The 15,161-nt window shown below is 44.2% G+C and overlaps 1 protein-coding gene across 1 annotated transcript in view; it reads left to right on the top strand.

Annotated features, from left to right (window-relative positions):
- The window catches only part of LOC145345624 (dynein axonemal heavy chain 8-like), a gene marked incomplete at its 3' end in the record, with an annotated part of 1,250,971 nt that overhangs the window by 1,162,719 nt on the left and 73,091 nt on the right, over positions 1-15,161 (top strand). Inside the window, exons 73-74 of the mRNA XM_080193458.1 lie at positions 4,665-4,880; positions 13,867-14,004. Coding sequence (XP_080049584.1) covers positions 4,665-4,880; positions 13,867-14,004 — 354 coding nt within the window. The remainder of the gene's footprint in view (positions 1-4,664; positions 4,881-13,866; positions 14,005-15,161) is intronic.

Genomic DNA, 15,161 nt, shown 5'->3' on the forward strand with positions numbered 1-15,161 from the left:
TATTTAGTCTCTCTTCATAAGCCAACCCCCTCATCTCCGGTATCAGCCTAGTGAACCTCCTCTGTACTCCCTCCAAGGCCAATATATCCTTCCGCAAGTGCAGCAACCAAAACTGCACACAGCACTCCAACTTCTCATGCTTCCTCCTAACTCTCCTAACCCTTTTCTTTGCTCATTCCTTGCTATCTTGTAACCCTCAAGCAACCCACTGAACTTTGTTTTCTCATCCGCACATACACTCCCTTTTTCCTCTTGACAAGACGTTCAACCTCCTTTGTGAACCATGGTTCCCTCATTCAGCCATTCCTCCCTGCCTGACAGGGACATACTTATCAAGGACACGCAATATTTGTTCCTTGAAATAGCTCCACTTTTCATTTGTGCCTTTACCTGACAGTTTCTGTTCCTATCTTATGCCCCCTAATTCTCGGCTAATCACATCATAATTACCCTGCCTAATTATAAACCTTGCCCTGCCGTGTGACTTTATCCCTCTCCATTGCAATAATGAAAGAATTTTCATTTCACTTTGACTACCTCACAATATCTCTCGTCATCCAAGGTTCCCAAAACTTGCCATACTCATCCTTCATCCTTACAGGAATGTGCTGGTCTTGAATCCCTATCACTTGAAAGTTTCCCACATGCCAGAGGTTGATTTGCCCTCAAACATTTGCCCCAAATCTACACTCTTCAGCCTAATATTGTTGTAATTAGCCTTCCACCAGTTTAGCCCCTTAACTTGAGGACTACACTTGTCTTTATCCATCAGTACATTAAAGCTTACTGAATTGTGGTCACTGTTCCTGAACTGCTCCCCTACTGAAACATCGACCACTTGGCCAGGCTCATTCCCCAATACCGGGTCCAGTATGGCCCCTTCCCTAGTTAGTCTATCTATATACTTTTTCAGGAAGCCCTCCTGGATGCTCCTTACAAACTCTGCCCCATCTGTGCCCGGAGCACCAAGTGAGTCCCAGTCACTATAGGGGAAATTAAATCTCCCACAACAACAATCCTGTTACTTTTACACCTTGCCAAAATCTGCCTACAAATCTGTTCTTTAATCTCCCGCTGGCAGTTTGATGGCTTATAATAAATCCCAACATTACGATTACACCTTTCTTATGCCTAAGCTCTACCCATATTGCCTCACTGTATAAGCCCTCCGAGGTGTCCCCCCGGATTACAGCTGTGATATTCCCCTTAACCAGTCGTGCAACTCCCTCACCCATAAGAGCATAAGAACATAAGAAATAGGAGCAGGAGTAGGCCATCTAGCCCTTCGAGCCTGCCCCGCCATTCAATAAGATCATGGCTGATCTGAAGTGGATCAGTTCCACTTTCCCGCTTTCTCCCCATAACCCTCAATTCCCTTGTCAATCAGAAATCTATCTACCCATGTCTTAAATATATTCAACGAGGTAGCCTCCACCACTTCAATGGGCAGAGAATTCCAGAGATTCACTGCCCTTTGAGTGAAGAAGTTCCTGCTTAACTCCGTTCTAAACTGCGCACACCCCCACTTATTTTGAGGCTGTGCCCTCTAGTTCTGATTTCGTTTCTAAGTGGAAAGAATCTCTCTACCTCTACCCTATCCAGCCCCTTCATTACCTTGTAAGTCTCTATAAGATCCCCCCTCAGCCTTCTAAACTCCAACGAGTACAGGCCCAGTCTATTTAATCTCTCCTCATAAGCTAACCCCCTCATCTCTGGTATCAGCCAGGTGAACCTTCTCTGTACTCCCTCCAAGGCCAATATATCCTTTCACAAATAAGGGGACCAAAACTGCACACAGTACTCCAGTTGCGGCCTCACCAGTGCCTTGTACAGTTGCAGCAAGACCTCCCTGCTTTTATATTCTATCCCCCTCGCTATAAAGGCCAACATACCATTCGCCTTCTTGATCACCTGCTGCACCTGCAGACTGGGTTTTTGCAATTCGTGCACAAGGACCCCTAGGTCCCTCTGCACAGTAGCATGCTGCAGCTTTTCACCCTTTAAATAATATTCTTTCCTACAATTATTTCTACCAAAGTGGATAACCTCACATTTGCTAACATTATACTCTATCTGCCAGGTCCTCGCCCACTCACATAGCCTATCCAGATCTCTCTGCAGACTTTCCGCGCCCTCCACGCAATTTGCTTTTCCGCTCATCTTCGTGTCATCAGCAAATTTTGTTACCCTACACTCAGCTCCCTCCTCCAGATCGTCTATCTAAATATAAACGGTTGAGGCCCCAGCACCGATCCCTGCTGCACTCCACTAGTCACCAACTGCCAACCCTTTTTACATCCCCCTCTATGCTGCCTGAAACATTTGTATCCTGGAATGTTAAGCTACCGTTCCTTCCTTAACTGTCCTGTCCTTCTCTTAACCAAATCTCTGTAATGCCAACAACATCATAGTTTGTAGTACTAATCCAAGCTTTAGGTTCATCTGCCTTACCTGTTACACTTCTCGCATTGAAACAAATGCACTTCAGTCCACCAGACCCTCTCTGATTAGCAATCCCACCCTGCCTGCTGTTCTTCTGAGTCTTACTGGCCCTTATGTCATTCTTCACAATTAAGGCCAATCCTCATTTTTCGTCATTCTGTCTGTCTTATCATCGTCCAACTTGTCTTTATAATAGCAAATGAATTGAAATCATTTACCTTGATTTGTGCCACTAATTCATCAGCACAGTGGCACGGTGGTTAGCACTGCTGCCTCACAATGCCAGGGACTTGGGTTCAATTCCAGCCTCGAGCCATTGTCTGTGTGGAGTTTGCACATTCTCCCTGTGTCTGCATGGGTTTCCTCTGGGTGATCTGGTTTCCTCCCACAGTTGAAAGATGTACGGGTTCGGTTGATTGGCCTTGCTAAATTGCTGCTTAGTTTCAGGGGAACTAACAGTAAATATGTGGGGTTATGGGAATAGGGCCTGGGTGGGATTGTGGTCAGTGCAGACTCAATGGGCTGAATGGCCTCCTTAGGCACTGTAGGGATTCTATGAATTGCAGATCATAGAATTGTTACAGCACAGAAGGCCATTTGGTCCATACTTCCTGCACCAGCTGTCCAAACGAGCATCATGACTTAATCCCATGCCCAAGCCTTTTTCCTGTACCCCTGCATCTTGTCTCTATTCAAATAATCATCTAATGTCCTTTTGAAAGCCTCAATTGAACCTGTCTCCACCACACTTCCAAGCAGTGCATTCTAGACACGAACCACTCGCTGTATGAAAAAGCTTTTTCTCACATCGCATTTGCTTCTTATGCAAATTACCTCAAATCTGTCCCTGTAGTTCTTGATCCTTTAACAAGCAGGAACAGTTTCTCCCAATCTACTTTGTTCCCCTTATGAACATTTCTGCCAAATCTTCTCTCCAGGGAGAAAAGTCCCAACCTCTCCAGTCTATCCTCATAACTGAAGTTTCTCGCCCTTGGAACCATTCTTGGAAACCTCTTCCGTATTCTCTCCAATGCACTCACATCCTTCCTATAATGTGGCACCCAGAACTGTACACAATGTTCCAGCTGAGGTTTAACTCGTGTCTTTTATAAATTTAGCATAACCTCCTTGTTCTTGTTCTCGATCCCCTATTAATAATGCCCAGAATACTATATGCTTTATTAAATACTCCCTTCACCTGTCCTGCCACCTTCAATGGTCTATGCACATATAAACCCAGATTCCTCTGCTCCTTCATCCCCTTAAGATTTGTACCCCTTATTTTATATTGTTTCTCCATGTGCTTCCTACTGAAATGCCCCACGTCATATCTCTGCATTGAACCTCATCTGCTGGGTATCTGCCCACTTCCCCAACTTGTCTATGTCCTTTTGAAATTTTACAGTATCGTGTTCACAGTTTACAATATTTTTGAGTTTTGTGTCATCAGCCAATTTTGAAATTGTCCCCTGTGCACCAAGATTGAGATCATTAACTTATATCATTGAGTACATGGCACATCCTAACATTCAGGGGCTATGGGCCAAGTGCTGGCAGATGGGATTAACCTGAATTAGAAAGTTCAGGTGTTTCTAATGCATCGGTGTGGACTCAATGGGCTAAAGGGCCTCTTCTGCACTGTATGATTCTATGAAAAGGAAGAATCACAATACAGACCGTTGGGGAATTCCACTACAAACAATCTTTCGGCCTTGGAAATCCATTTCCAATTATGCAGTCTGCTACATCTCATGCATCAGTTGTTCAAACTAAACAAGATGTTGACTGAGTGGTCTCATGATAATGCAGCTGCAAAGAGGAGCACAGAGTCATGGGGTTCTCCAGGAGCATAGGCAGACTGAAGCATGCAGTAGCTGCTCAGTTAGTGAATGACCTACTCTTTGTGAAAAGAGCTTGTTTTCAGTGGTTTGGAAACCCAACACATTTACGTGAATGAACCTCCACAATTTCCTTTGCTGAAAGTTAAGAAGTATTTTGAATGTGTCTTGTCTTGTTTATTCTTTGTTACCATGATTAAATACAATTAAGGAACGCGGGTATTACTAAATAAAAAAGACCAACCTTCATCCTGTTTACTTTCTGGCATATTTGTAATGATATGATGCAATAGCAATGGAGTTGTTGACTAACCAAAGCAATAAATCTTTTTTCATGTCTTAGTCCTGAAGTATAACAAGGGAATTTTGTCACTCCTTTTATAGTTATTGAGTGGCACCGGCTTTCTCCAAGCTCTGCAGCAGTTCCCAAAGGATACCATCAATGATGAAACAGTAGAACTTCTCCAGCCATATTTCATTATGGAGGATTATACATTTGATCATGCTAAGAAAGTTTGTGGGAATGTTGCAGGTTTGTTATCCTGGACGCAGGCAATGGCTTCCTTCTTTGCTATTAACAAAGAGGTTCTGCCTCTAAAGGTAAGACTGAATCAGAAGAATATTAAAACCAACAAGAAATCTAAAACATTTCACTGCCCAAACTGAATTCTACACAAGTAGCTTTCAGCATTATAGACCATGCTGTTTGAATATTTTCACGTTTGCAGAAAATCAAATGGAAATGGAAACTTTTTCTAGACTGTTCTGTTGTGACTAAACTTCACTTGTGAAGAGCAGAAGATTGCCATAGCTTTATGCCTAACTTTGGCTTGTGCTTATAGAAGCCATAGAATCCCTCAGTGCAGAAGGCCATTCGAGTCTGCACTGACTCACTAACAGAGCATCTCACCCAGGCCCAATTTGCCCTGTAACCCCATGCATTTACCCTATCATGCCCCCTAACCTACACATCTTGGGACACTAAGGGCCACTATACCATGCCCAATCCACCTAACCTGCCCATGTTTGCACTGTGGGAGGAAACCCACACAGACATGGGGAGAATGTGCAGACTCCACACAGTCTGAAGCCAGAATTGAACCCCGGCCTCATGATGCTGTGAGGCAGCAGTGCTAACTGCTGTCACCGTGCTGCCCATGTTTAATAGGAAATTGGCAGACTATCTCAAAATTTTTGTATCAAATTCAAGGCATATTGGGTGGAATTCTTATGTTTTCAGGCTTAGCGTCCATGCCAGCAGGAAAATGGAAGTGTTTCCTGCTGGTACTTGCAGTGTCTGAAAGATGCAAATAAACTAATCTTGGAGAACCCGCCAGTAAATCCCGCATTAGTGGTTACCAGCATATGTTTGTGATAGATATTGGACAGATGTCAGAGGTAGGTTTTTTACTCAGATAGTAGTAAGAGCATGGAATGCCCTACCTGCAACAGTAGTAGATTCACCAACATTAAGGCATTTAAATGGTCATTGGATAAACATATGGATGATATTGGAATAGTGTAGGTTAGATGGGCTTTAGATTGGTTTCACAGGTCGAGAGCTGAAGGGCCTGTATTGCACTGTAATGTACTATGTTCTGTGTTCTAAAGCCTTTTTTAAAGATGCCCTTATCTCAACACCATGGCTTCATTAAAAGGAATATCTGGTCTGCCATAAAGAAAACCACTGATTCTCTTTGAAAAAACCAAAGCTAATGTCAACATTGCGAATAGAGCAATGAATATACTTGAGATGTATTCTTGCAGGAAGGGAAATGTAAGTAAAGCTGACTGGAACCTGAGGAGGAATCCATTAAACTGTCAATCGAAACCTCTTTCAAAGCATTCAGATGTGAAATTGACAGGGAACAAAGACTTCCAATGGAATAGAGAGCATTTCAAAGGTTTCAGCTAGCTTGGAAGACTCAGATACAATCAAAGTTGTGTGCATACATTGTGACTGAGTGCACAGCTAGGCAGAAAGGAACCCACTGTCCACTCACGCCCTCCAAGTGAAATTGACCTCTCCTATCTATCATAAGAAACATAAGAAACATAAGAAATAGGAGCAGGAGTAGGCCATCTAGCCACTCGAGCCTGCCCCGCCTATCTATCAGAGGACTTCAAATAGGTCTCTTCACACCATAGCTCCTAACAGGGGAAAAGGGAATCTCTGCTGGAGAATGGAGTGCTGCAACGTGGAGAAAAACTGCAGCAGGCGACGGTGCAGAGGGACCTCGGGGTCCTTGTGCATGAGTCGCAAAAACCCAGCCTGCAGGTGCAGCAGGTGGTCAGGAAGGCAAATGGGATGCTGGCCTTCATCGTGAGGGGGATTGAATATAAATGTAGGGAGGTCTTGCTGCGGCTGTATAGGGCATTGGTGAGGCCGCAGCTGGAGTACTGTGTGCAGTTTTGGGCGCCGTATTTACGCAAGGATATTTTAGCCTTGGAGGGAGTGCAGAGGAGGTTTACTAGGCTGATGCCAGAGTTGAGGGGATTGAGCTATGAGGAGAGGCTGAATAAATTAGGCTTGTACTCGTTAGAGTTTAGAAGAATGAGGGGAGATCTCATTGAAACGTATAAGATGATGAATGGGATGGATAGGATAGAGGTGGAGAGACTCTTCCCGCTCAGAAAGGATAGTAGGACTAGGGGCACAGCCTCAAGATAAAGGGGGGGGGTGGTTTAGAACAGAGTTGAGGAGGAACTTCTTCACTCAAAGGGTGGTGAATCTCTGGAATTCTCTGCCCGTTGAAGTGGTGGAGGCTGCCTCGCTAAATATTTTTAAGACGCGGGTTGATGGGTTTTTGATGAGAGAGGGGATTAAGGGTTATGGGGAGAGGGCGGGAATGTGGAACTGAGCCACGACAGATCAGCCATGATCTTATTGAATGGCAGGGCAGGCTCGAAGGGCTAGTTGGCCTACCCTTGCTCCTATTTCTTATGTTCTTATGTTCTTATAGTAAAGGCTACCAGGAGCATGGAGATTAAAGCCTTTTTCCTCTGATGGAGAAATCTAGCACGAGGGGGCATGGCTTTAAATTAAGGGGTGGTAGTTATAGGACAGATGTCAGGGGTAGGTTCTTTACCCAGAGGGTGGTGAGGGATTGGAATGCCCTGCCTGCTGCAGTTGTAAATGCGCCTAGTTTGGGGGCGTTTAAGAGATCCGTGGATAGGTTTATGGACGAGAAGGGATTGGTTTAGGTTAGTGGGTCATTGTTTTGTAACTGGTCGGCGCAACATCGTGGGCCGAAGGGCCTGTTCTGCGCTGTAATGTTCTATGTTCTATGTTCTAAAGTTATCTTACCACTTCAAAGTCTTCACAGCGAACAGGCAGGAATACAGATATTGATCACGGAATTGCCTGAGTGGGGTGTCTGAGAGGGATGAAGGCTGAGCGAGGTTCTGAGCGGTTGGGGGCCTGAAGGAGAGGGTGGCTGATGGATCTGAGGAGGAAGGAAGCCTGAGTGGCAGTGATCTGAGGAGGAAGGGGACTGAGTGGGGGTCTGAGGGTGGAGGAGGGCGAAGTGGGAAGATCTGAGGGAGAAAGTGGGTTGAGTGGGGGTGTTTCAGGGAGAAGGTGGGCTGAATGAGTGGGTTCTCAGGGTGTAGTAGGGTTGAGTTGGGGGGGTGGTTCTGAGGAGAGGAGGGGGGCAAGGGTTCATTGAGTTGGGCCACCCTCATGCCGGCATTGGGTGGGGAAGTGGGATAACCCATGATGTGAGTTGTGAGGGAGAGGATGTCCTTTTCTGAGGAGTTGGTGGTGCCCTCCTGGACCTTATATCCACACTGGTGATTACCAGCACTGAAGCCCACCCAAGGCTGCATGATGGCACAGTGGTTAGCACTACTGCCTTACAGTGCCAGGGGCCCGGGTTCAATTGCAGCCTTGGGTCACTGTCTGTGTTGAGTTTGCACATTCTCCTGCATCTTTGTGTGTTTCCTTCGGTGCTCTGGTTTCCTCCCACAGTCCAAAGATGTTGGGTTAGGTTGATTGGTCATGCTAAATTGACCCTAGTGTCAGGGGGATTAGCAGGGTAAATATGAGAGGTTGCAGAAATAGGGCCTGGGTGGGATATTGGTCGGTGCAGACTTGATGGGCCAGATGGCCTTTTTCTGCATGTAGGGATTCTATGGATTCTATGGAATGCAGTATTACAGTTAGCAGGTTTGCACGGCAGGATGGGTCAGGTAAACCCTAATTGCCTTGACAACCAATGCCCCATTCAGCGGGACATCGGGATTCCAAGGAGCCATCTGCTGAGGCAGGAGAATCCCACTCACCATTTTCAGGAAACAATGGCAGAATACTATTCATTTATTTGCACTTACTGAAACAGAGAACAGGAATCATTCATTTTGCTCCTCAAAACTGTTCTCCCATTTAGATTAACTTATAAGAACATAAGAACTAGGAGCAGGAGTAGGCTATCTAGCCCTTCGAGCCTGCCCCGCCATTCAATAAGATCATGGCTTATCTGAAGTGGCTCAGTTCCACTTTCCTGCTTTCTCCCCATAACCCTTAATTCCCTTGCCCACCAAAAACCTATCTACCCGTGACTTAAATATATTTAGCGAGGCAGCCTCCACCACTTCAACGGGCAGAGAATTCCAGAGATTCACCACCCTCTGAGTGAAGAAGTTCCTCCTCAACTCCGTTCTAAACTGCACCCCCCTTATCTTGAGGCTGTGCCCTCTAGTCCTGCTGTCCTTTCTGAGCGGGAAGAATCTCTCTACCTCTACCCTATCCATGCCCTTCATCATCTTATACGTCTCTATAAGATCCCCCCTCATCCTTCTAAACTCCAACGAGTACACACCCAGTCTATTCAGCCTCTCTTCATAGTCCAACCCCCTCATCTCCGGTATCAGCCTAGTGAACCTCCTCTGCACTCCCTCCAAGGCCAAAATATCCTTGCGCAAGTGCAGCGACCAAAACTGCACACAGTAACCCAGCTGCAGCCTCACCAGTGACCTGTACATTTGCAGCAAGACCTCCCTAATTTTATATTCTATCCTCCGCGCTATAAAGTCCAGCATCCCATTCGCCTTCTTGATCACCTGCTGCACCTGCAGACTGGGTTTTTGCGACTCATGCACAAGGACCCCCAGGTCCCTTTGCACCGTAGCATGCTGCAGCTTTTCGCCCTTTAAATAGTAATCCCTCCTACTATTATTCCTGCCAAAGTGGATAACCTCACACTTTCTAACACTGTACTCCATCTGCCAGGTCCTCGCCCACTGGCTCAGCCTATCTAGATCCCTCTGCAGACTTTCCACACCCTCCGCACAATTTGCTTTTCCACTTATCTTTGTGTCATCAGCAAATTTCGACACCCTACACTCAGCCCCCTCCTCCAGATCATCTATATAAATGGTAAATATTTGAGGCCCCAGCACCGATCCCTGCGGTACTCCGCTAGTCACCAACTGCCAATCAGAATAACACCCATTGATACCAACTCTCTGCCTCCTATTAGACAACAAATCCTCTATCCACGCTAACACCTTACCCCCAACTCCATGCCACCTAACCTTCTGAAGCAACCTTTTGTATGGCACCTTATCAAACACCTTCTGAAAATCGAGAAACACCACATCCACCGGTTCCCCTCTGTCTACCACACTAGTCACATCCTCATAGAATTCCAATAAATTTGTCAAACACGACTTCCCCTTAACAAATCTGTGCTGCGTCTGCTCTATCAAACAATTCTTCTCTAGGTGCCTCGCTATTTCTTCTTTGATGACGGATTCAAGCATTTTTCCCACAACAGACGTTAAACTAACCGGCCTATAATTCCCTGCCTTTTGCCTGCTACCCTTTTTAAACAGCGGCGTAACATTAGCCGTTTTCCAATCTTCCGGCACTTCACTGGAATCCAGCGAGGTTTGGTAAATAATCACTAAGGCGTCTACTATCACCTCTGCCATTTCCTTCAGAACCCTGGGATGCATTCCATCTGGTCCTGGGGACTTGTCCAGCATCAGTCCCACTAGTCGATCAAGCACTACCTCTCTAGCGACAGTAATCGCATTCAGGCCCTTAACTCCTACCAGCCTTCTATCTTTAATACCCGGCAAACTATTCGCGTCCTCCTCCATGAAGACCGAGGCAAAAAACTTATTCAAGGCCTCAGCCATTTCCTCATCTCCCACCACTAAATCCCCCCTCTCATCCTCTCAGGGTCCAACATTCACTCTAGCCAGCCTCCTCCTCTTTATATATTTATAAAAACTCTTACTGTCCTTTTTTATATTTAGTGCTAGTTTAGCTTCATAGTCTATCCTTCCTTTCTTCATCATCTTCTTAGCCAATCTTTGTTGATTTTTAAACCTTTCCCAATCTTCTACTCGCCCACTACTTTTAGCCACTCTAAACGCATCAGCTTTTAATTTAATACTCTCCTTTATTTCCTTCGATTACCACAGCTGGTTATCCCTTCTTCTACGATCCTTCTTTACCATTGGAATAAATTTCTGCTGAGCACCGAAAAAGATCTCCTTAAAAATGCTCCACTGTTCCTCAGCAGTCCTACCAACCAATCTGCGCCCCCAATCTACATTTGCCAATTCCTTTCTCATCCTAACGTACTCCCCTCTGTTTAAACAGAGGACACAGGCCCGGGACCCTACTTTCCCATCCTCCATCTGCATCAAAAACTCAACCATACAATGATCGCTTGTCCCAAGAGGATCCTTCACCACAAGGTCCCTAATTCTACCTGCCTCATTACATAACACCAGATCTAAGATAGCTTGCTCCCTCGTCGGCTCCAACACACACTGTTCAAGGAAACTATCCCGGCAGCATTCCAAGAACTCCTCCTCGAGTCCACCGCGTCCAACATGGGTCAACCAATCAATATGTAGATTGAAATCCCCCATAATTATCGCCGTTCCATTTCTGCACGCATCATTTATTTGCTTGTTTATAGCCCGCCCCACCTCCAAGTTATTATCTGGGGGCCTATAGACCACACCCACCAGCGTCTTCCTCCCCTTACTGTTCCTTATCTCCACCCACAACGATTCCACGTTCTGCTCTTTGGAGCCTATATCTTCCCTTACTACCACCCTGATATTATCCTTAATCAGCAGAGCTACCCCACCCCCTTTTTCCTCTCGTCTATCCTTCCTAAACACTTGATACCCCTGGACATTCAGCTCCCAGTCCCTGTCACCCTGCAACCACGTCTCTGTAATGGCCACCAGATCATATCCATTTGTGCTGATCTGCGCCACCAGCTCATTCACTTTGTTCCGAATGCTTCGTGCATTCAGATAAAGTGTCTTTATCCCAGCCTTTATCTGGACCCTATTTGAAGGAACGCTACCAACCTTTCTCATGCCCCCTACTCCCTTTATTAATGGGACATCCTTGTCCTTTTCCTGTACCTGTACCCTCTCTTTTACTTTAGACATTGTAATTTCTCCTACCCTTGCAGCCTCCCTTGCTTATCTGGAGCTTGATTCCACTTATCTGCTTTGGTTCCAAATCCCTAAGTACCCTTACTGAACAAAAGTATATCTATCTGAGTCTTCAACTGATCTGGCTCAACATTTTGGAAGAAAGATTTAAATTTCCATTACACCTTTTGAATGTCACGACATTATCCCTAAATGGCTTTAATTTGAAGATTATACGCTTTTGTTCTGGTTCACCTCACCGAGGAAATAGTTATTCTCTGGCCATCTGATCAAATCAATGAATAAATTCTGAGTCTCTGCAACTGAGCTATTATTTCTACTTTTAGTCCTGGTATCCTTCTTATGAATCTGCACTGCACCCTCTCCAATACCAGTATACCCTTCTTTAGCTGCAGTGCCCAGAAATGAATGCAGCATGGTCTACATGTGGCCTACCTATAACCTTGTATGGCATAGCTTCTACTCCTTTGTCTGCTAGTCTGTTTGAGATTAAACGTTAACATTCCATTTGCATTTACAACTATTTTCTATAACTGAATGCTAGTTTTTCACAAACTCCTAAATCTCTCTACTCCTTTACTCTTTCCTGGATATCTAAGGAAATAAAAGAGGGTATCAAATTGAAAGTAAATGCATACAAAGTGGCAAAGATTAGTGGGAACCTAGAGGACTGGGAAATCTTTAAAAGTCAGCAGAAAGCCACAAAGAAAGCTATAAAGAAAAGTAAGATGGATTATGAGAGTAAACTAGCTCAGAAAATAAAAACAGATAGCAAAAAGTGTCTATAAATATATAAAATGAAAACGAGTGGCAAAAGTAAACATTGGTCCTTTAGAAGACGAGAAGGAGTTTTTAGAAGACGAGAAGGTGTTTTTCTGGTTGGCGTTCAGTGGTGTGCTTCAGGGTTCAGTGTTGGGACCACAGTTGTTTACAATTTACATAGATGATTTGGTGTTGGGCACCAAGTGTAGTGTGTCAAAATTCGCAAATGACACTAAGATGGGTGGAAGAGCAAAGTTTGCAGAGGCCGCTGAAAGTCTACAAAGGGATATAGATAATCTAAGTAAGTGGGCAAGGGTCTGGCAGATGAGTACAATGTTGGTAAATGTGAGGTCATCCATTTTGATAGGAATAACAGCAAAATGGATTATTACTTAAATGGTAAAAAATTACAGCATGCCGCTGTGCAGAGGGACCTGGGTGTCCTTGTACAGGAATCTCAGGGAGTTGGTTTGCAGGTGCAGCAGGTAATTAAGAAGGCAGATGGAATTTTGTTCTTCGTTGCTGGAAGGATGGAGTTTGAAAACAGCGAGGTTATGTTACAGCTGTATAAATTGCTGGTGAGGCCACACCTTGAATACTGTGTATAGTTTTGGTCTCCTTTCTTGAGAATGGATATACTGACACTGGAGGGGGTACAGAGGAGATTTACTAGGTTGATTCCGGAGTTGAGAGGGTTGCCTTATGAGGAGAAACTGAGTAGACTGGGGCTATACTCATTGGAATTCAGAAGAATGAGGGGAGATCTTATAGAAACATATAAGATTATGAAGGGAATAGATAAGACAGAAGCAGGGAAGTTATTTCCACTGATGGGTAAAACTAGAACTAGGGGGCAAGGCCTCAAACTAAGGGGAAGCAGATTTCGGACTGAGTTGAGGAGGGACTTCTTCACACAAAGGGATGTGAATCTGTGGAATTCCCTGCCCAGTGAAGCAGTTGAGGCTACCTTATTGAATGTTTTTAAGGCAAGGATAGATAAATTTTTGAACAGTGAAGGAATTAAGGGTTATGGTAAGCGGGCAGGTAAGTGGAGCTGAGTCCACAAAAAGATCTGCCATGATCTTATTGAGTGGCAGAGCAGGCTCAAGGGGCCAGATGGCCTACTGCTGCTCCTAGTTCTCATGTTCTTATGTTCACAGTTCCAAATTTGTCACTTTCTTCAGCTCAATCTTTCCTACCCTAACTCCATTTCCCACAGATTTGCCAACTGATCATTTCTATCAGTTTCTCTTTAAGATCTAATTCATATCCTAATATCCAGGAGAAGGTCATTCCTCTTTGTGGCATGATTGGGCAGATATTTTATGTTGCTGGAAAGGTTTTTTGACAGACTAAAAATGATTGGCTTTCCTTTTTTAAATGCCCATTTTAGGCTAATTTGGCCGTACAAGAAAATCGCCTCCAACGGGCCATGAAAGAGTTAGGTACCGCCCAAGCCCAACTGGATGAGAAACAAGTCGAGTTGGACAAGGTACAGGCAAAGTTTGATGCTGCCATGAAAGAGAAAATGGTGAGTCAGAATTGTACAGGACTTCAAGTTAATCAATAAATATATTTTTACTAGACCATTGGTCAATGTTTGAAATCATAGTGTCTGGCTTTATTTAGATAATTTTTGTATCCTTTGTATGATTTATCTATTATAAACACCAAAATATAAGTTGCTAATCCCTTTAAATAGAACTGGTTATGGGAAAGGTGTGGTTTTCTACCTGCTCCTGAACGCATTTTCAGCTGTGAGATAAGAGAGGACATTCCAAAAGAAAAAAAAGATTTGAATTTATATAGCACCTTTCACAGCTGCTGGCTATCTCCAAGAGCTTTACATTCAGTGAAGAAGCTGTAATCGCTGTTGTAAAGTAGGAAATGTAGCAGCCAGTTTTCAGTGTTAGGGACCAGATCAGAAACCCCAGGGTATATTATGAAGTCAGACTATACCCCAACTATTTGTTAATTTGGCATTTGTGTGAGGAAAAGGGTAATTCTATTGACTCACTCAGAAATTTTATAAAAGCAAACTTTATTTAACAATACAGTTTAACTATAACAAAATGAATTAACTTAATTTTTACCAACTGAAATATTTAAACATGACCAGATACAGTTCTTAATTGCTAAACATGAGTTCCAATTTAAGCAACATTCCTCAGGTGTAAACTCCTCTTCAGGATCAAAAGAGGCAAAAAGACACAGGCCAGCATGAACTGCACTCTTCAAGCCTCCAGAACACCACTGGAAAGAGACTTATTTTCTAGCAGATCCAAACATCTGACTCCGGAGAGCAAGAGAAAGAAACACGTCTTACCTCTTGCAGATCCAAGCAGAGAACTGCCTGCTTGTCTCTGTAATCCTAGGTCTTTCCATTAGCACAGTACTCTTTCCCTTGTCAATCAAACTAATTAAACCCTAAAAAAAAGAGAAAATGCTGGAAAATCTCAGCAAGTCTGGCAGCATCTGTAAAAAGAGAAGAGAGCTGACATCGCGAGTCCAGATGACCCTTTGTCAAAGCTTTAAACCCTACCTTAAAATTCTAGAAATAAATCTAAAAATAAACAAAACTGCTTTAGCTCAGATTAAAACAAACTGTAATGACTTTAACCAGGCAATTGAGGTTGACCTGCTTGAATATGAACTCCCTGATTAAGGGTCAAATTCTTTTCTCCCTTT

This window comes from Carcharhinus amblyrhynchos, chromosome 7, assembly GCF_965287045.1.
Source record: "Carcharhinus amblyrhynchos chromosome 7, sCarAmb.v2.hapA, whole genome shotgun sequence".
Taxonomy (NCBI): Eukaryota; Metazoa; Chordata; class Chondrichthyes; order Carcharhiniformes; family Carcharhinidae; genus Carcharhinus; species Carcharhinus amblyrhynchos.